At 43.8% G+C, this 21776-nt stretch overlaps 1 protein-coding gene across 4 annotated transcripts in view; it reads right to left on the bottom strand.

The window, feature by feature from the left end:
* Positions 1–19642: 19642 nt before the first annotated feature.
* CPLX4 (complexin 4) overlaps positions 19643–21776 on the bottom strand; it is a 39923-nt gene continuing 37789 nt past the window's right edge. Inside the window, exon 3 of one of the 4 annotated variants that reach the window (XM_038744058.1) lies at positions 19643–20555. In XM_038744058.1, coding sequence (XP_038599986.1) covers positions 20328–20555 — 228 coding nt within the window. In that variant the 3' untranslated portion in view covers positions 19643–20327. The remainder of the gene's footprint in view (positions 20556–21776) is intronic. The other 3 variants (XR_005449824.1, XR_005449822.1, XR_005449823.1) reach the window with 3 other exon arrangements.

Genomic DNA, 21776 nt, shown 5'->3' with positions numbered 1-21776 from the left:
CGGGGGCCGCGGGGAGGCGGGAGGAAGGCTGGGGGGCGAGGGAGGAGGAGGAGGAGGACGGCGTTTACCGGTTTCCTCAGTTTCCCTCCTCCTCGTGGGGCAGAAGGACCTCAAATCGGTTCCTGGGATGCTTCGCAGATTAAACAATTAAAGAAAAAAAAAGGAAACACATCCTGAATGAACTTAAAATGATCCCCTCTCCCTCTCCCTCCGGGGGCTGCACCTGATTCTTTTGCTCTCTGGGTCCGAAGAGGTCTCGCTTGAGCCAACCCCCTCTTTCTCCCTCCCCTCCCAAGAGACAAGGAGGCTCCTCCCAGCGAGGGCCTCAGGAACCCAGTGCCAGGAGCCAGTGGGCTCAGATGCTCCCCTCCCCATCAACATCATCATCATCAATCGTATTTATTGAGCGCTTACTATGTGCAGAGCACTGTACTAAGCGCTTGGGAAGTACAAATTGGCAACATTTGTACTTCCACCCCATCACCCCGTTCCACCCCCTCCCCTGGCCCATCCGGCCTCCACAGCCTCCCCCTCCCCAGCCTCCACTCCTCTGGGGATACTCTCTCCAGTGCCCGCTCCCTCGCAAGGGGGTAGGGACTGGGCTGGGGTCAGAAAGGGGGTCCTAGGCCCCGATTGACCAGAAGAAGGGGCAGCGACCTCCTGGGAGGCCACCCCCTTCTAAGGCTTCACCTCTGTCCGGGATGTGCATGACCCAAGGCCCCGTCCAGGGGTTGGGAGAGCTGCAGAGAGGCGGGCATCTCCCCTGCCCATCTCCTCCGCCTGGATGATGATGCCCTCCTGGCCGTAGAGCCAGCCGGACGGACAGACGGACAGACGGAGGGAGGGAGGGAGGGATGGATGGAGGAGGGGCGGGGGTCAGCCTGGGACGGGCCTCTGTCCTGCTCCGTTATTTCGTCTTTTGTTCTGTAACTTTCTTCAAGGCTGTCCCGTCTCGGGTCTCCTGGGGCTCTAGTTTATTATTATAGCGGTGCTTGTGAGCATGTGTTTGTGTGTGTGTATGTGTGTCCTTGTTTGCACTCGCGACGGGAAGACTGAATGGCCTGAGCTTCCCATTGTCTTTTTAGCTTGGCCACTCTTTGCCCGGAGCTTGGTAGGCCTCCCGTCCCCTCCAGAGCCAGAAGAAGATTTTCGTTTCGTTGCAGGAAGCAGTCAATCAATCAATCGTATTTACTGAGCGCTTACTGTGTGCAGAGCACTGTACTAAGCGCTTGGGAAGTACAAGTTGGCAACATAGAGAGACAGTCCCTACCCAACAGTGGGTTTACAGTCAGGTCGTTGTGCAGAAAGGCCTCGGGGAAAGCTGGTCTGGGTCACCGTGTGTGCAGCCCAGCCACTCTGCCCTTCACCCTCTGCGCTTTGCCCGCTGCCACCTGCCCTGTTCCGTGGCTTAGTGGAAAGAGCTCGGGCTTGAGAGTCAGAGAATGTGGGTTCTAATCCCAGATCCGCCACTTGTTAGCTGTGTGATTTTGGGCAAGTACTTAACTTCTCTGTGCCTCAGTTATCTCATCTCTAAAATGGGGATTGAGACTGCGAGCTCTACGTGGGACAACTTGATTACCTTGTATCTACTCCAGTGCTTTGAACAGTGTTTGGCACATAGTAAGTGCTTAACAAATGTCAACATTATTATTATTATTAAAATGGGGATTAAGACTGTGAGTCCCTTTTGGGACAAGCTGATTACCTTAATAAATACTGGTGGCATTTGTTAAGCGCTCGACCATATGACAGTCACTGTACTAAGCCCTGGGACTGATACAAGCAAATCGGGTTGGTCACAGTCCCTGTCCCATGTACCTCTTGTCTACTCCAGTGCTTAGAACAGTGCTTGGCATCAAGTAAGGGCTTAACAAATACCATCACTATTATTATTATTATTATTATTATTATTATTATTATTATTATCCCTATCTCTGCGCCTCTGTTAAATTCCCTACAGTTGTTCCCCAGGCTGGCGCGTGCCCCAAGCCTGGGGAGGGACGGGGAGGAGGAGTGTTCTCAGTCATCAGAATAAAAGGGGAACATTGGGGAGGAGAGTCAGGAGAGGGGCGGGTTAATTCCCTCACGTCCCCTACAGGTCTGGCACTACTATTTGAGTGACCCCCGCAGAGAAGACCTTTTCTGAGGCCCCTAGTTGCCAACTTCTGCCCGACCTGAAGAGAGCCAGGAAGGGTGATTTTGGCCCCTATCCCTCTCGTCTCCCTGTGAGGAAATCAAGTTTCTCAGCTAACCGCAGACAATCAGGTGAGCAGGGTGGAAGGGTCTGAGCAGTCCCCTCTCCTTCAGCCTCCCCCCCATCCCCCCCGCCACCCCCAACTCAATTTCTCCATTCCCATTCCCTTAATGGGATGTAATTATGGGAGTTGATTTAGCTCTCTGAGAAAGTGGCTTTCTCCTGTCCCTCAATGAATCACTCTATTTACGAACCATCCAGGCTTTGAGTCCATTTTAAGGAAAGAGATTATTTTAAACCAGAAGAGGACTCGTTGCCAGCCAGATATCAACTTCTGAAACTAAAAGTCATCTGCCTTTACTTTTATAATAAACCACCTGAAAAGCAGAGGCGAAATGATTTCCGAGGAAGGATAATTTTAACTCTAGGAAACTGGTTACTATTAATATTAACAGTGATTATGATCGTATTTTTATTGATCAGACTGATCAGTACCATACACACTATAAACACTAAACAGATATACCATATTTCTTCATGAGATAAACTCCCGGTTCTATGACTATCATTAGAAGACTGAATTGAATTGAAGTCAGTTCACAAGGATTTATGGATTCCTTAGGACATTTATTTTTTTAAAAAAAGGATATTTGTAGTACTTACTAAGTACCAAGTACTGTACTGAGCACTGGGGTAGCTTTAAGATGAACAAAATCCCCATGCCACATAGGGCTCATAATCTGAAAAGGAGGGAGAACAGATATTTAGCCCCATTTTAGAGAGGAGGAAACTGAGACATAGAGAAAGTAAGTGGCTTGCCTGAGGTTACACAGCAGGCAAGTAGTAGAGCTAGAATTCGGACTTCTGAAGCCCAGATCTGTGCTCTTTTCACTAGACCACATTGCTTCCTTAAGTTATATTATTATTATTACTATTATTGTGTTACTTATGCTTAATATGTGAAATCATCCTAGCTCTGACATGTTAATTGGTTTTCTATTGAAGGAATTCAGTCCAGTAGTTTCAATTCCTTTCTAGCATACAGGAAGTGATTCTCTAAAACAGTACATACATAGTACTGTGCAAAGTAAGTGCTTAATAAATATGGCTGAATAAATGAAATGCAATCAAATGAATAAAACAAACAAAAAAAGCTCTGTACTGGCTGGTTTGGCTCATCTCCTCCTACCCTTCTTTGACCCACTGTCCCGCCACATCCTACAACATCCTTGTAGGATGTAGGGGAAGCAGCATGGCTCAGTGAAAAGAGCCCGGGCTCTGGAGTCAGAGGTCATGGGTTCAAATTCCTGCTCCACCGCTTGTCAGCTGTGTGACTTTGGGCAAGTCACTTAACTTCTCTGGGCCTCAGTTACCTCATCTGTAAAATGGGGATTAAGACTGTGAGCCCCATGTGGGACAACCTGATCACCTTGTAAACTCCCCAGCGCTTAGACCAGTGCTTGGCACATAACAAGCAGTTAATAAATGCCATTATTATTATTATTATTATTATTATTATTATCATTATTATTATTATCCTTAGCTGTCGGTGTGGGGAGATGGTTGTCCTTGACAATCCTGGCAAAGAGTAGGGCTGAGTAGCTTTGCCTCAGGAAATAAAATAACTAGAAGGCTGTGGTGTTGGTGGTAGCGCTACTGGTGCTTCGTGGTGGTAGTAGCAGCATGAAGGGAGCCATCAATTTTCCAATCACCACTGCTCCCAGTTCATTAAGGTTCTGGACTATTCACAGAAGATCAGCCTTGGACAAACACATCTTTACTCACTTTCTTGCTGTGCATCCTTGGGATATTTCTGTTAAGGCAGTTTCACTGCTTATTTTTTTCATCAACCAACAGAAACCCTGGGCAGTAGACTAAAATGTACTGATCTGTTATCCCAGTCTTATTCCTCTCCGTTTACTGTAGTTGCTTTCCAGTACATTTTGTTGGGAAGGTATAAGGCATAAATCAATGGATTAACTAGCAATTGTGACCTAATGATTGGTGTTCGACCTTCATCAAGTTATTACTTCTGTTAACATAATCCTCAGTAACCAGGGTAGTCTATCTCCCAACTCTGGGTTCTATTGTATCACCAGCTGCTATTCATGATTAAGACTGTGCACCCCATGTGGGACAGGGACTGTGTCCAACCTAATTTGTCTGTCTCTACCCCAGTGCTTAGTACAGAGCCTGGCATGCGGTAAGCACTTAACAGATACCATTATTATTATTATTATTATTATTATTATTATTATCACCTGTACCCAGCATCAGGCACCCTTCATTTTATACTTGCAACTCTTTTCAATGCCTATGATCTGATCCCAGATGCTAATCCAACCCTTCGGCCCTGGCAAAGTTGAACACCTTGCTTCAACCATGAAACAGTTTTACCAACATCATTTGGGCTAAACTGATGGAGGTAGCCACATAGTTCTTTTTCAGCCATTTGCTGATTTGCTTTGAAGTTATATTACATTGTTACTACTTTCGAGCCAACCTGCAACAGACATTTAATGGACTCTTAAACCCTCCATGACACCGAATCACTTTTGTTTAGGCCACAAGATTTTCCAAGAATCTGAAGCATGGTCCCTGGTCCTCAAGGCAGAAAGGACTAAATAAACCTTGTTAGATCTGTCAGCATCAACCCAGCCCCGGCCCCCTTGGTCATAATCTGTGACAGTACCCACCCACAGCCCCCTTCATCTCACGATCTGGGTTTGGGTTATAATTTTTAAAAGAAATCTGAAGGGATCACCCCCAGCCTGGAGTTTGACCAATATCATTAGAATAGTCCACCAGGCTGTAATCGTGCCAATTGTTGCACATGGAACAGGTGGCTAGTCTGTGCCTAAGGCCTTGGATTCCTGCTCAGTGTGTACAGTCAACTAGAGGCTAGCAGTAAGGGTAATTAATTGGCATTTGTCTTCCCTCTCTTGGCATGAGAAAGCATTTTATGTAAACTTCCCCAATATTAAATTGATCTCTGTAATCAGTCCTAAACAAAGATTGGCAGCATTTTCTTAAGCTGCTGCCCACACGCTGCTAAGGGGCTTATGGTCTTGTTTCCCAAAGTTAATTCCCTTTGGAACTGCCCGGCTCTCCCTAATAGCTCCAGGTGAGGTTATCCTTTATTTACTGTTTATTTCAGAGTCTCTAGAAAGAAGTAGAAAAGATTTCAGCAGCCACTAGCAAGGCCCTTTAGGGAAAACAGGCCAGTGGAGGACAAGAGAAGGTTAGGGGAATCTTTGTGCACAGTAGAAAAAGCAAGTCAATACCATTGTGGCTGCAGTAGAGAGTACTCAAAGCAATCAGCCGGGGGTCATTGTTAGGGTCTAATCTACATGTGTATTTCCCAAGAACTCTATTAGTGGAGCTGAATGGACTTTGCAATGTCCCTAATTCTTCTAATTTGGAGCTACATTTTTACAGCAGTTACACGGGCCACACAATCAGGCCCACTTCTCCATCAGCACTGGGACTGGCTTCTGAACCCAGGTTGTTATTTCCTTCGTTGATTCATTAGATGGATGAAAGGAAAACGACAAGCAAAAATTCCCATGTCTGCTGCCTGAGGGGCACATGTCAACTTCTCTGGCATTGGGGCAACTTCTGGGAAGACATGGCTCAGGAATGGGTGCTTAACTCAGGAGCTATCACCCAGAGGGTATCTGTGTGGTGGGGCCAGAGGGTGGGTAGAGCGGGGTAGGGGGAAGAGGGCAAGGATCGAGTGGGCATTGGGTATTAGGATTGGGGTTCAGAGGGGCCAGTCTGAGAAGAAAGGAAAAAGAGCAGACTGGCAGAAAGAAAGTGGGCAGGGAGTGTGTCTATTTAATGTTATATTGTACTCTCCCAAGTGCTTAGTACACAGTAAGTGTTCAATAAATATGCTTGACTGACTGAAAGAACAGGGATATGTGAGGAGAAGGGAGGAATAAAACCTCTAACATGAGTGGAAGTGTATTGAGGATAGAAAGGGCCTCCACAAAGCTCAGTCTGCCAGGAGAAATAGCTTAGTCTGGAAGAGGGTGAGAGGGGCTGCCAAATCTAGTGGCCCAACTTCAGGAGTGTTTTTCTCAGGTTGACCACTGGGCCCGGCCCAACTGGACATTCAAAGAGGATGATGATGATGATGATGGCATTTGTTAAGTGCTTACTATGTGCAAAGCACTGTTCTAAGCACTGGGGAAGATACGAGGTGGTCAGATTGTCCCTCGTGGGGCTCACAGTCTTCATCCGCATTTTACAGATGAGGTAACTGAGGCACAGAGAAGTTAAGTGACTTGCCCAAAGTCACACAGCTGACAATTGGTGGAGCCGGGATTTGAACCCACATCCTCTGACTCTCAAGCCCGTGCTCTTTCCATTGAGCCTGTGGTTCAGTTGAGAGCCAACTAACTGAAAGTGGGGAAACTGACCAACCAGCTGGCTAATTCTTCAACTGGTTAGCCATCCATGGATGGAGACAAGTGCATGCCTACGTAGTTCTGTGAGTGGGAGGGAAGCTTCCGTATAACTCAGCTGACAGGCATGTGCCCACTGAGAAAGTGGCATTCTCGGTTGCCAAGTGGGCGGGGAGGACTGCCCTCTGCCCTTCTGTACATATCTGTCATTTTATTCATTTATATTAATTATCTATCTCCCCTTCTAAACTGTAAGCTTGCTGTGGGCAGGGACTATGTCTGTTACATTGTTATATTGTACTCTCCCAAGCTTTTAGTACACTCCTTTGCGCACAGTAAGCACTCAATAAATATGACTGACTGACTCACTTTGGAAGCTCATCAAGGCAATTCCCCCAGCCTGCCAATGCTTGATGGGTCAGGGATGTCCGCCACCTCCTCCACTCAGCTGACAGGACCGGTTATCCAAACTTGCAGAAGTGATCCCAGCCACCTTTCTCATCTACTACTCTACTGTCCACGATTCACTCTAAACAACTGCAAAACTGTAGTACTCTGGGAGGCTCGATAATGGTTCTGGATTAAGTTGCCTCTGAAATTTTTGCATTTCAATAAAATAACCTCAGGTGTTGGAATGAGGAGCTAAATAATAATAACAATCATAAATAGAACATGATTATTACAAATATCATTTGTGGGTTCCAATTTTCCCAGTGTCTAAAGTTATTTCCTGGTAGAAAGGTAGGCACTTTGGGGAGGGATTCAAGACTACTGCAACACACTGAAAAGTCTGGCCTGAAAGAGTTATCGTTCCTATCAAAGTTCCTATCTTACTACTATAGCATGTCTCTCTCAGAAGGAGAGGAAGATTCTTAGTAGGTTAGTGGAGGGTGGGAAAGATGCCCATGTCAAACAGTATACAGCTCATCCTGTGCCTGGTTGCAATGAGTCCTCAATGGGCAAATAAGGTGATAATTTTTTCAACTTGGAAAAGAAAAATGAAGAGAAAGCAAGAGCGCTGGGCAAAGAACTTGGGTAAAGAACCTGGGACTTGAAAAAGAATGCTTTTGAGCAAATAGTATTTTCTTTGTTGGCATTCTCCACAGCCTCACTTTGCAAGCCCTGTGCAGTATTAGGAAGGGGTTTGCCCTCTTCTAAAATTTTTATTGTTTCCCAATCAGGAAACTTTGGGAAAATTCTGAGACTTGAAAATCAGAAATGACTGCACTGGTTTCCTAATTTAATTTTTCATGTTGCCCTGCTGCCAGATTTGAACTCCAAATTCTCAGAGCAGAGTCCTTAAATGATTGTTTGAGACATTTGTAGGCAGGGATCCAGTCACACCTCTCTGCCCAGAAATGCAGGAAGAGTAGGACTATTTATGGAAGATTATAGATTTTGTCTGCATCACCATCAATCGATTGATCAGTTGTATTTATTGAATGCTGATTGTGTGCAGAGCACTGTACTAAGAGTTTGGGAGAGTACGATACAACAGAGTTGGTAGATACGTTGTCTACCCACAACATGCTTATGGTCTAGAGGAATGGGGTTCCTCTGCTGCTGGTCTAACCCAATTTCAGCCTATCTGCACTAAGGCAGGAGACCTGCTGATGCAGCCACTGTTCTCAAATGGAGATGCCAGAATTCCCAAATTGATTTGCATTGATCTGGCCTAGTGAAAAGCAGCCTGATCTGGTGCAAAGAGAATGGGCCTGCGAGTCAGAGGATGTGAGTTTTAATCCTGGCTCTGCCACATATCTCCTGTGTGACCCTGGGCGAGTCCCTTCCCTTCTCCATGCCTTATTACCTCATTTGTAAAATGAGGATTAAGATTGTGAGTTCCATGTGGGAAAGGGAACGTGTCCAAGCTGATTACCTTGTATCTACCCCAGCACTTACAATAGTGCTTGGCACATAGTAAGTGCTGAACAAATATCACAATTGTCATCAACTTCAACTCTGCTTCCTCTCATAGACCTGGAATGCTTGGGTGGCATTTATAAATTCTGGAATTCTTACACATAGTTGCAAAATGTTGTGCAGAAGAGATGGTACCCTAACGTGTCTTCCCCTGGGGCTCAGCTATAGGCATGGAGGTTTGAAATTGGAGAACTTCAAAGCTGCTGGTTTTTCCAAGACAGAACAGTTTTTTGAGTTGCTTGAAGTAAAGCTATATTAATGTAATCTATCTTTACTTGTTTTCTAATTAGTCTAATTGAGTTCAGATTACTTAGGAGGGAACTCCAGAGACATTTATCCTGATGGGATGATGAGTTTGAGCTCCAGGGATCCTATTAGTATTAAGGCTGAAAATCCCTGGTTCCTCCCCTTGGCAACCTCCTCCTCCTCCACTGCCCTTCTGCCTGGTGACAGATTTGTCCTTCCCCTGCTCTCCAAGTGGAAGGACATGTGACCCAAGGAGAACTAGGCATTTATGTCCTTGGAGCAATTTCTCTTTTTACCAACTCAGTCAGCATTTGGTTTTGGTGAAAAGGTGCTTCACCTTTCTGGAACTCAGTTTAGTAGTAGTAGTACTACTAATGATTCCCAAATCTACTTATCCAGCCCTGATCTCTCTCTCTTTCTGCAGTTTTGCATCTCCCCCTGCCATCAAGACATCTGTACCCGGATGTCCTGCCGTCACCTCAAACTTAATATGTCCAAAATAGATCTGGATCTTCCCACCCAAACCCTACCCTTCCCCTGACTTTCCCAAAACTATAGACAGCATGACCATCCTTCCTGTCTCACAAGCCCAAAATCTTGGCATTGTCCTTGACTCCTTTTCTCATTCAACCCACATTTTCAATCTATCACTAAATCCTGTTGGTTCAACCTTCACAACCTTGCTAAAATCTTCCCTTTCCTCTCCATCCAATCTCCTATCACATTAATCCAACCCTGCCTTGATTACTGTATCAGCCTCCTTGCTGACATCCCTGTCTCCTGTCCCTGCCTTCTGTCTTTGTTCTTTCCATCCCTTCTAAACTGTAAGCTTGTTGTGAGCAGGGAATGTGTTTGTTTATGGTAATATTGTACTCTCCCAAGTGCTTAGTAAGCTCTGTACATAGTAAGAGCTCAATAAATATGATTAAATGAAGAGTTTATACTTCTCTCTGCTGCCCAGGTCATAAAACTATGCAATCCATGTTTCCCCACTCCTCAAGAACCTCCAGGGGTTGCCCGTCAACCTCTGCATCAAATGGAACTCCTTACCATCAGCGCTGAAGCACTCAATTACCTTGCCCCCTCCTACCTCACCTCACTACTCCCTTACTATAACTTAGCCTGCACCTTTACTCCTCTAATTTCAACCGACTCAATGTACCTCGATCTTGTCTATCTCACCCATATGCTGCCTCAGGCTTCGAATGCCCTCCCTCCTCATATCTGACTCCCCCCACCTCTTCAAAGCCTTACTGAGGCACAGCTCCTCCAAGATGCCCTCTGTGACTAAACCCTATTTTCCTTTCTTTCCACTCCCTTCTGTATCACCCTGACTCACTCCCGTTATTCGTCCCCCCTCCCATCCCCACAGCTCTTAGGTTTATCTCCCAGGCACTCAATGTGGTGCTCTGCATATGGTAAGTGCTCAATAAATACAATTGATTGATTAATAGTAGCAATAGCAGTAGCAGTACTACTACAGACAAGCAGTGTGGCTCAGTGGAAAGAGTGCAGGCTTGGGAGTCAGAGGTCATGGATTCTAATCCCGGCTCCACCACTTGTCAGCTGTGTGACTTTAGGCAAGTCACTTAACTTCTCTGAGGCTCAGTTACCTCATCTGGAAAATGGGGATTAAGACTGTGAGCCCCATGTGGGACAACCTGATTTCCTTATATCTCCCCCAGCTCTTAGAACAGTGCTTGGCACATAGTAAGCACTTAGCAAATACCAAATATTATTAATATTAATAATATTATTATTAGTAGTAGTAGTAGTTGTAGACTGTAAGCTCATTGTGGGCAGGGAATGTGTCTATTGTTCTATTGTACTCTCCCAAGCACTCAGTATATTGCTTTGCACACAGTAAGTACTCAGTAAATATGATCAAATGACTGAATAAATGAAAGTAAGCACTCAATAAATATGATTGAATGAATTGACCATATCCATAGTTTATTTCTTTATTTATACTAATGTCTGTCTCCCCCTCTAGACTGTAAACTTGTTATGAGCAGGGAATGGGTCTGTTATACTAATATATTGTAATTTCCCAAGCACTTAGTACAGTGCTCTGCACACAGTAAGTGTTCACTAAATATGATTGGTTGATTGATTGATTAGTAGTTACTGAGATAGTAGTAGTTTTTGATGTATTAGTAATAATAATTGTAGCATTTGTTAAGTGCTTACTAGGTGCCAGGTACTGTATTAAGTGCTGGGTAGATACAGGCAAATTGGGCTGGACAGACTTCCTGTCCCATATTGGGCTCACAGGCTTAATCCCCATTTCACAGCTGATGTAGCTGAGGCACAGAAAAGTTAAGTGACTTGCCCAAGGTCACAAGCCAGATGAGTGGCAGAGTCAGGATTAGAACCCAGGTCCTTCTGACTCTCAGGCCCGTGCTCTTTCCACAAGACCACACTAATTCTCTAGTAGTAGTAGTAGCCCTCAAGGTAATACTAGTAGTAATTGTAGTAGTAGTAGTAGTAGTAGTAGTAGTAGTAATTATCTAGGCAGTAATAGTTATCAAAGTAGTTGTAGTAGTAGTAGATATCAGCCCGCTGTTGGGCAGGGACCATCTCTATATGTTGCCAACTTGTACTTCTCAAGCACTTAGTACAGTGCTCTGCACACAGTAAGTGCTCAATAAATACGATTGAATGAATGAATGAAAGGTTGTGATGGTAGTAGTAGTAGTAGTAGTAGTAGTAGTAGTAGTAGTAGTGGTAGCAAGAGTAGCAGCAGCATTTTAGGAGCACCCACTTGGTGAAGTGCACTGTAGTAGGCACTCAGAAAGTACAGAATAACCACATTATATATTTTCTGACCAGAAAAACCTTATCCACCAATGAGGGGAGGCAAATTCATTCATTCATTCATTCATTCATTCATTCATTCATTCATATTTATTGAGCGCTTCCTGTGTGCAGAGCACTGTAATAAGCACTTGGGAAGTACTATTTACAATTAGAGAGGTTAAAATTAAACTATGATTGCTAAGGAGGGTGTAAACAAATTCATAAATTCTCAGGTACACTGAAAGGATGCTGTGGCTCAGAGTGTTGGAAAATTAATTGAAAAAAGCTTGTTGGAGGTGTGGGGATTTTAGGAGAGGAGAGATTTGGATGTGAGGAGAGCTGTGATGTATCTGATGTGGGGAGAATGGGAGTTTCCAGCTGGGGGAACCACCATGAAATGTAAAATGGGACTGGTCATAAACTTAATTCAAATGTTTCATCCACTGGGCTCAAGACCAGCATGGTAAGAGACATTGAAATGTGAGCTACGAAAGGGGATGAGAGACAGTACGGAGAGGATTATGTTGCCCAGGACTCAAGAGCTGAGAACAAAACAAGAAGAGGGTGAGGCATTTTGCTTGTAAATGAAAGACTTCAGATTACCTTTTGATATTCGGATTCCTCCAAAACCAAACGGTGGCTTGCAATCCGCCCCTTTCCGGAATCTCTGCCTCTGGAAGCCGGCCGCAAGTGACAGATAGCCCGAACTGGCTCTCCTCTTCTGGATTGTCATGGTGCCCCATCATGGTATTCCGCACCCTGCTCCCTCATGCAGCTTCGAGATAAATCCCCAAGGGTTGAACATCTGACATGGGGATGGGGGAGAAAGAAATCAAGCTTTTCCCAACTTTCCATCCACAACCTGCTTTTTTTAAAAAAAAAAAATGGTAGGTTTTAAGCACTTACTATGTGCCATGGCACTGTGGAACAGGACTGCTGGTCTGCAGGAGAAGCAAAGATCGGGGAGAATGGACCTCTGCTCTAGTGGTGGCCTATCTGGCTAGAGGGCACAGTCTCTGTCTCCAGTTTTTTGCACACATAGCCCCTCACATCCCCTGAACCCCCAGTAGAGTTTCCATGCCGCTCCACTGGGCTGGCATCAGAACTGAGTGTAGCTCTGAGCTCCTGGTTTAGATGTGAGCATTCCCTGAACGCAGTAACAGTCTCTCAGTGTCCTCCAATCACGATATTTCAGCAACCTACTGCAACCCAAGCCCCTAAAATTATTCATGTGGTGGCAGAAGACCCCAGAGCACATTTTTCATTTTCAAAGCTATGGTTACAATTCTCCTGCAGTTCTGTATTACTTCCCACCCTTCCTCATGTCTTAATGGAATCTTATAAGCATTTATTTGGTGGTTTTATTGCATTTTCTCCTTTGACCCTTTAAGCCCTAAACACCTTGATCCTATATGTGCTGATGAATCTAATTAGCCCCTTTTAACCACCAGTTGCTTTCAGTGAGATTTTCAAGATGCTCCATGACCCACCTTAATTCAAGGGTCAAAAGCTTTAAATATATTTAAATGTGCTTACTATTTTTATTTTTTGAAAAATAAATTACCCTTATAAAAAAAGATAAATGTGCTTTCTAAGAAAAGTATGGATTAGTGCCTAGTATGTAAATTGTCAAAATAATAATAGAAAGTAAATACCTCTGTGAATTTAACAGCAGCTTTCAAGTCTGGAATTCAAAGCTTCTTATTAACCTTTTGTTCTTCACTTTTCCCACTACTCCCTTGTCACTGATAATCTACTAGAATGACTGCTCTCACTTACTGCCAGGGAAACTGAGGCACAATGGGAAATCGTTCAACTTGAGGAGCAAGATATTAAAGGGGAGCAATGATTAAGATCTGCCTCTTTCTGATTCATTTCTTTTACATTTCAATGACTATGCACTTTTCTCAAATACAGTTTTATTTTGAAGTGTTAATTTCGCAGTAACCCCAAACTTAAAGCCAGCTCTGCTGAAGTCAGAAAGAGACTCTCCTTGTGACTCCTGCCACTCAGGACTCTGCCATGTCTAGTGTAGAAAGATACTCGGGGTGGAAGAAGATGAATGTTTAATATTAGGGCTCCCGGAAAGGCAACTTGGATGGTTTGACCACAGCAGGCCTGGGCTTCTGGGGCTGCTCATTTCAGGGTTGGTGGGAGACCAGAGGAGGGAAACTCACATTAGCTCACAAAAATTAGGCCACCTCGCGTCTGTTTTACAAGCAGAGGTGCTGGGTCCTCCTCTAGACTGTAAATTCCTTTCATTTAATCGTATTTATTAAGTGCTTACTGTGTGCAAAGAACTGGACTAAGCGCTTGTACTAAGAATACAATGTAACAATAAACAGAAACATTCCCTGTCCACAATGAGCTCACAGTCTAGAGGGGGAGACAAATATTACTATAAATAAATAAATACATAAACATATAAATAAATTGCAGATATATATATATATACATATATAAGTGCCTTGGAGCTGGGAATGTGTCTACCAACGCTGCTACACTGTGTTCTCCCAAGAGCTTTTAACAGTGCTCTGCACACAGTAAGTGCTCATTAAATACGATTGAATGATTGATAGGGGAATCTCAGATCACCAGGCACTAGAGGCTGAGGGATGCCTACATCTTTTCTTGCTAAATAATCATTCTCATCTCCAGCGCCCTCTCCTCACTACTGGACTCCAAGCCACAGCAAAATGTGGGGTCGGGTTTAATGGCCTGGGCAGGGGAGAAAGTCTTATTAAGCATTTTGTTTAAGATCTTGCAAAAGTTTGTGCTGGTCTTTAGGAACAAAAGGACAGAGATCAGGGCAGAAAGCTGTGATGTGCCTGGATAGAATTAGATATTGTTTCCATGACATCTTGGGAGACATACAATTTAGATCCGACTGGGGCTTTACTAGGATTTCAGAACAATCACAGAGATGGCAGACTAGGACAGTGGGAGCCTTTCCGCAGTCAAAGTATTGTCAGCAGTTCACGAAGCAGAGTAGGAAAAGATATTTCTCTTACCAGAAGATCTGGGCCAGAAGACTTGATCCATATGGGGTCAAATGGAAAAAAACCAACTTGCCTTTATAGATCAGGCTCAGCTTTCAGCTGAAACTCTGTTCCTCCATCCAGGTGTTTCTGCCTTAGGAATGTTTTGATAATTCTCATTGACTCTGACTATTCTCTAACGTATGAAATGGCATTTTCAAGGTCTGCAGGGAAATGCGAGGGTGTGATGTTGTGGTTAGAGCAGGTGACAGGGGCAAGGAAGTTGGGTTTGTTCCTCCCTAATGTCACTGGATCATGAGACCTCAAGCTCTTGACCATTGAAGATTAAACTTTCTTACTCAATAACCAAAATAATGATACTTATATCTGTCAAGTGCTTAATAGGTGCCTACTTTCTATTAATAACCTGTACCAATGATGACAGCAAGGATATAGAAATCCACAGATAATTACAAAAATCTCATTTCAGCCATAATTTCAATGACTTTTCCACTTCTTGCCAGAGTTAAATACCCCCTCCACTGCTCATCCTGCAACCATCTGGGAGTGGAAGAAATAGCCAATGATACAGTTCATAGCAAGAAGTGCAAAACAGAGAAGCAAGAGAACAAAAATCTCAGTCAATTAATCAATGGTATTTATTAAGTGCTGCCTATGTACAGAGCATTATACTAAGCACTCGAGAGAGTACAGTACATGGGATAATCAACCACTGAGAAATTGAGAGTTGGTGGTTTCAGCTCTTTTATATGCCAGCATGCTATTTCATACTTCCTTCATGCCCAAGCCCTTAATAATAATAATAATGATGGTATTTATTAAGCACTTACTATGTGTAAAGCACTGTTCTAAGTGCTGGGGAGGTTACAAGGTGATCAGATTGTCCCACGGGGGGCTCACAGTCTTAATCCCCATTTTACAGATGAGGTAATTGAGGCCCAGAGAAGCTAATTGACTTTCCAAAGTCACACAGCTGACAATTGACAGAGTAAGGATTTGAACCCATGACCTCTGACTCCAAAGCCCATGCTCTTTCCCACTGAGCCACGCTGCTTCTTGGTTCATCAGTCAAGTATAGCCTTCTGTGGCTTCCTCTAGACTGAAAACTCACCTTTAAACTATAAGCTTGTTGTGGGCAGGGAATGTGTCTAACAACTGTGTTGCACTGTCCTCTCCCAAGCACTTAGTATGGTGCTCGGCACACAGTAAGTGCTCCATAAATACTATTGATTGATTAATTAATCAATTGATTGATTCAGTGAATGTGCTGAAACTGTCTCAGAAAGATATCTAGTTTGTTTTGGATATTTTTTTTAATCCCTCTTATTTAAAGGCTGTTGGAAGTACTTGCAGTAAATGGCACTGGCGATGATTACCCTTAAATTACCTTTCACATGTTCTTGAAGCATTTCTTCCTTGTGGCCAAACAGAAAAGAAGGATGAATTTGTAATATCTCGAATGATGCAAAGATCCCAGAGAACACTGGATCCTAAAATGGACATTCTCTTTGTGGGAAACGCTGGAGGCAGCTGTGCTCACCTTTAATTTAGACACCCTATGTCCACCCTATGTCCTTTGGAGATCTAAGTGTCGTAAAGTGGAACATCAGCCAGGACCCGGTTTGTGCAGTGTAGACAGCCAAACTAGGTGACTTAGACTAAAGCCCTGCTTTTTCCACAATTACTTGGTCAATTCAGGCCAAAGTGGTGCTTTTTTGATCTGAATTACTCGTATAATTGCCACTGGGTAATAGTGGATGTACTACTCCAATTTGGATTTAGTCCAAAATGTTCAGCAGAAGCACTTTTTTTTTCAGTTTTCTGAATGAATATGATTTGGTCTAATTTTTAGTGGTCTGATTTTCTCAGAGTAACATACATTGAACAAAACTTGCCAGGAATAGTTCCTCGCTCTAATGTTAATTTGAAGGCTTTCCTCTCTCTTTTATAAATGGAATACTGACAATATTTTCCTTTCTTTTCCCTCTCAAGCCATCTCTCTTGCTAATTCCCTGGGCTAGGATTTCAGTATGCTCTCCCCGCTCCCCGCAACAATGACCATGCTTCTCCTTGCCTCTCCCTCTCAGGAACAAGAGGAGAGGCACCATCATCACCAACACATCATCAACAGTGTTGATTGAGTTCCTGCTATGTGCAAAGCACTGTCCTCAGCACTGGTAGGTGCCCTGCCCTTGAGGAGTTTACAATCTAAATCATCAAAACCATGTCTGGGTCCTGGCGGGGGCGGAGGGGGCTCACTCACAAATAGGGTGATTATTGTATCAGTCAGCTATGTCATAGACTCATGGATGATAATTGAAAATGAAGGCACAGCATCACTTGGGGTTCTTCTATTGCATTTTTCTCAAGTTCCCGATGAAAAAGACATTGCCTGCTTGCATTTGTGTTTGAGGACAAGGCTATACAATATGTCAGTTGTACAGGAGGAAAAAGTCACCTATACAGTCTTCTCATGGGCAGGCCTGGAGCCCCAATACATCTTTGAGTGACCTCCTCCAGAGGAGTGAAGTTTATGAAGTTTACATAAGAACCATGGAGTAGGGGCCTTTGGTGGGAGGCATAGGAAAGACATATTACTGCCTCCAAGTGCTCATCTGTCCTTGGATTAGGTTAAAGAGGTACCTGGAAGTTACATCAAGTCCCAAGGTTTCAGATTTATTAGATTGATCCTTCCACTTCTTTCAAGGTTTTAATTGTATCTCTGGGCATCGTTTCCCCATGAACTTAAGACTAATGGGAATACTTTGCATTTAAAATAACATGTTTCTACTTTGGGGAAACATCTTAAAGTACCTTAAGATGCTCATCGTTCCTCTAAATGCAGCCCTCTGAGAGAGACAAGGGGAGGACAGAGTGGTAAAATGACTTGCTCAGGGCTAAGCAATAGGATGCCCAAGGAGCAGAAATGGAGCCCTGTGACTCTCTTAGGCAGGGAATCTGTCTATTACATTGTTATGGTGTATTCTTCCAAGCACTTAGTACAGTGCCCTGCAACACAGTAAGTGCTCAGTAAATATGACTGATTCCTTGACTCCCAGTCTCAGTTTCTATCTGCATCTCACCCTCTCTGACAAGTGGAGTCTGCAAGATCTTGTGGGTCTGTGCTTCTGTCCTGTGAAATCCCATTAGAGCCAAGTTCTAAAGAACAATCAGTGCTGTTTAAAAGCCCCAAGACCCAGTTTCTAAATATCAGGAAAATGAAAGTGATATGGACTTTTAGAGGTTTAGCTGGGGCAGCAAATACACTGCTTAGTGTTAATGTGACTGCAGGGAGTTTGGGGGTCACTCAGGGACAGTAATCTTACCTTCAGGTGATCTCAGGGGATCCACTGGGGTTCACTCAAGGATCAGACTGCTGCTTTCCAGTAGGCTCCAAGGCCTTGGTTGCCCTGGATCATCCGCTAGGTCAACTTTCACACCCATACCATTCTGAAACAAAGCAGCCCAATGATGGGGGAATCCAGGGATCCAGAGTGGCCTCATCCTTGTGCTCTCAAGATAATCATTTCTGTTGTCTTCTCTTCAAAATCAAACCTGGGTTTCTGTAACACCTGCCTAGTGCCACATGAACAGCGACAGTTCAGAGCCCCAAGACCTAGAATATCTCTCTGCTCTGTTGTTGGGTCAGAATCGAGGATCCCCTCCCAGAATTCTCTCCCAATATGGTAAACAATAGCATTGCAGTAAAGGGGTTGAAGAACTCGGTCTGTGGCTCAGCCAGAGCAAGCTCTTTCTCTAAATTATGGCAGCAAATTCTCAGGAGTTCTCGGTCCAGGAGACTGGATAATTTGGATTATGAAAGTGCCCGGGAAACTCTGGAAAATGGTAGAACATGGTTCTTTTTCTGAACCCAGCATTTGTGCAATGAAGCAGCATTGAGACAGCAGCAAGGAGAGAAGCAGTGTGGTCTAGTGGATACAGCACAGGCCCAGGAGTCAGAAGGTCATGGGTTCTAATCCCAGCTCAGCCACTTCTCTGCTGTGTGACCTTGGGCAAGTCACTTAACTTCTCTGTGCCTCAGTTATCTCATCTGTCAAATGGGGATTAAGACTGTGAGCCCTGTGTGGGACAGAGATTGTGTCCAATCTGATTAGCTTGTATCTTCACCAGTGCTTAATGCAGTGCCTGGCACACAGTAAGTATTTAACAAATACCATTAAAAACAAAAAAGAAAAGAAAAGGCACAAACAAACTGGCACAAAGGCCACATCTGCTGTGTGGGAAAAACTAATTTCAGAGATTACAGCTGCACTTTCATGGTACAAACAAGGTCCAATTCACTTGTTGGTTAGCCATAAGGTGATGATAGAATTGTTCTTGCTTTATCGATTCCACCCAGAAAGCCTATAAAGAAATAGGCTAGGTCTATTTGGGCAGGATGCTTTGTTGGGAAACTGTTTCTACTAATGGCCCCAGGGAGGCCCCTATTCAACAGGTTTCCACCTGGGCATGCTGGAAGACCCCTGACCCTCCGGGCTTGTGCTTGCCACAAGTCTGTCCAGACTCTGGTGCTCTGCCTTGAGATCTCTCTGAAAGTTAGCAAAGTGGAGAGTCATGGCTAGAAGGGGGTGGAAAAGCCTGTAATTCTCTAGGCAATCAGGTGGGTGTCTGGTAGCAGAGCCTAATATTTGGCCTGAAGATGATATAAGCAGCGGGAGACATTCAGAACGTCAATGCTGCCTGCACAGGAAAATCCAAGGTTTGGTCGCTCTGGCACTTGTCGAGATCCGCCTGCTTCTACAGATTCAGGCCAGACATAGAATTTCCTAATGAAAAATGATCTTCCAAACTCACGCTCGCTCCACGCACTCATGAATGAAATCTGAATTGGAAGTCCCGGAGAAAGGCTGCCTCAGGACCTAGTTATCTTTAATACTTGGGTTACTGCTGCCTCCTTCATGGATGTGGGTTCAGGTTAAGGATGGTCATCATCATACTGGAGTGGAACTGACACTCCTGGACCATCCTACACACACACACACACACACACACACACACACACACACACGCTCACACATACACACAAAGATGCCTTTGGTATAAGTGTCATTTTACCATCTTTTCTGCTTTTATTGTTTTTTTTTTTAGATAATGAACATGTAAGATGGGTCAGGTCCACCTTATTGCAATTATCCAGTCAAATAAAACACCAAAGACTTATAATTAAGGAAAATGTCCCTGTATCTAAACTACTAAAATGCTCCTGCTAGATTGTATGTTCCTTGAGGGCAGAGATCATGTCTGCTAATTCTATTGTACTTTTTTAAGTGCTCTGCACAGAGAAGGTGCTCCATAAATGCTAATGATAGATTGGTTAATCAAATAATGCTGGTGCCCAGTATTACGGGGTTGAAGGGTTATGCTGATCTGGGGGAGCAGTACTGGATGTATTTCATTAATCAAAGACTACTGAGGAGATATGACTTATCTGACCCTTTCGAAGTTGAAATTTAACACACTTGTTTTATGATTTAAAATTTACTCAGGTTAACAGCATGCTAGGTGAGCTACAGGGTGGGGTAGACAATTCTACTACTTTCACCTACTTACTTCTAAAGATTTAACACTGTGACATGACTCTCTCTGCATTAGTTTTACATGCATGATACTCTGGATAATCAAAAAAATAGAATCCTGTCATTTGCCTTTGACTTTCCTTTGGCTGGTAGCCTTAGGGAACCAGCAAATTCTCCAATTCACATCTCTTCCTCCCTTCCCACCCCCACCCTCTCTCTCTTACATCATCGAACATTTTTGCTCAGCCGTCTGCTTAATCTCAGTGAAGGTGGCCTGGGCTTTTTCTTTCAGCGTGTTCATGTCCATGTTCTGGAGATTCTGTAACTGTCCTAGAATGGAATCCTTGTCTTCTTCTTCTCCTTGATCTTCATCCACCATTTTCTGGAGGTCTTCTGGCAAATCCACATCATCCCCAGCCATCTGGATCTGGTTCTCATCCATTTCACTCTGCACACCCATCCCCAAGAAAAACAAAGAGAGAGAAAAAAATGAGAAGAGATGCTTTTGCCCGAACTAATGTAGCAGTAACAACTATGCTTCTTGGCCACACTGTGCATTTATGAATATAGATGTCAACCTCATCCAGATAATCCTGCTACAACAATTCTTTAAAGTAATGACTTTTGCTTCAGAAAGTCTACCAATCACCCCCTCAAGGTTTTCACTAATCAGGCACTGCAGGAGTGCTTTGCAATTGGTCACAACACTTGAATCATTCATTCCTTCAGTTGTATTTATGAAGTGTTTACTGTGTGCAGAGCACTATATTGAGCACTTGGGAAATTATGACACAATAGTAAACAGTGATATTCCTACCCACAATGAGCTTACAGTCTGAACAACACCACACATTTTAGGAAGGAATTAACTAGAGTGTAAGGGCAAATATTTGTCCCCCAAACATGGGCCCCAATTTAACTCCACAAAAAGTGCCAACAGAATTCTTTTTTCAATGCCAGCCCTGTCAAATCAAGAGGAGATTTCCAGACAAAAGTCTTCCATTTTGCCAGATTCCCACCCTTGCCAACTTTCAGTAGGCAAAGAATACCAGGTAGAGGAATGCTTTTGCCCAAACAACACAGTATTGCCTTTCAGGTGGAACATGTCTAATTGTGCATGGCTCTGTCACAGACAGACAGAACTGGGACATCGGTGGTTCACCTGGTGATTTCATTCACTATCATCACCACCATCATCATCATCATCACCATCATCAGTACTTATTGAGCTTTTGTATGCAGAACACTATACCAAGGACTTGGGAACATAGAGCAGAAGTACAAGGCAAGGTTCTACCCCCTAGCAGCTTTTAGCCTCATGAGGGAGACAGGTAGGCACAAATTGCAAACATACAGTAGGAATAAATAATAAGAACTAGATAGAACTGATAATAAGGCCATTAGCTTGAGACAGATGAAGATAGATGTATAAAAGGGTAGGTAGGTAATGATAAATATACATATACTGGCATGTATATATAGGTACATACACATACAAACATATATATATAATATATATATATACATACACAAATATATAACTACATGAGTGCTAAGAATGGCTGACAGATGGAATGACATGATTCAGAAGGTGGGGGCTAATTATGGAATTCTCCTTTCTAAACTGTGAGCCCATTGTTGGGTAGGGACTGTCTTTATATGCTGCCAA

The sequence above is a fragment of the Tachyglossus aculeatus genome, chromosome 3 (assembly GCF_015852505.1).
Source record: "Tachyglossus aculeatus isolate mTacAcu1 chromosome 3, mTacAcu1.pri, whole genome shotgun sequence".
NCBI lineage: Eukaryota > Metazoa > Chordata > Mammalia > Monotremata > Tachyglossidae > Tachyglossus > Tachyglossus aculeatus.
The sequence above is the reverse complement of the archived record's forward strand: the minus strand, read 5'-3'. Positions and strand labels throughout refer to the sequence as shown.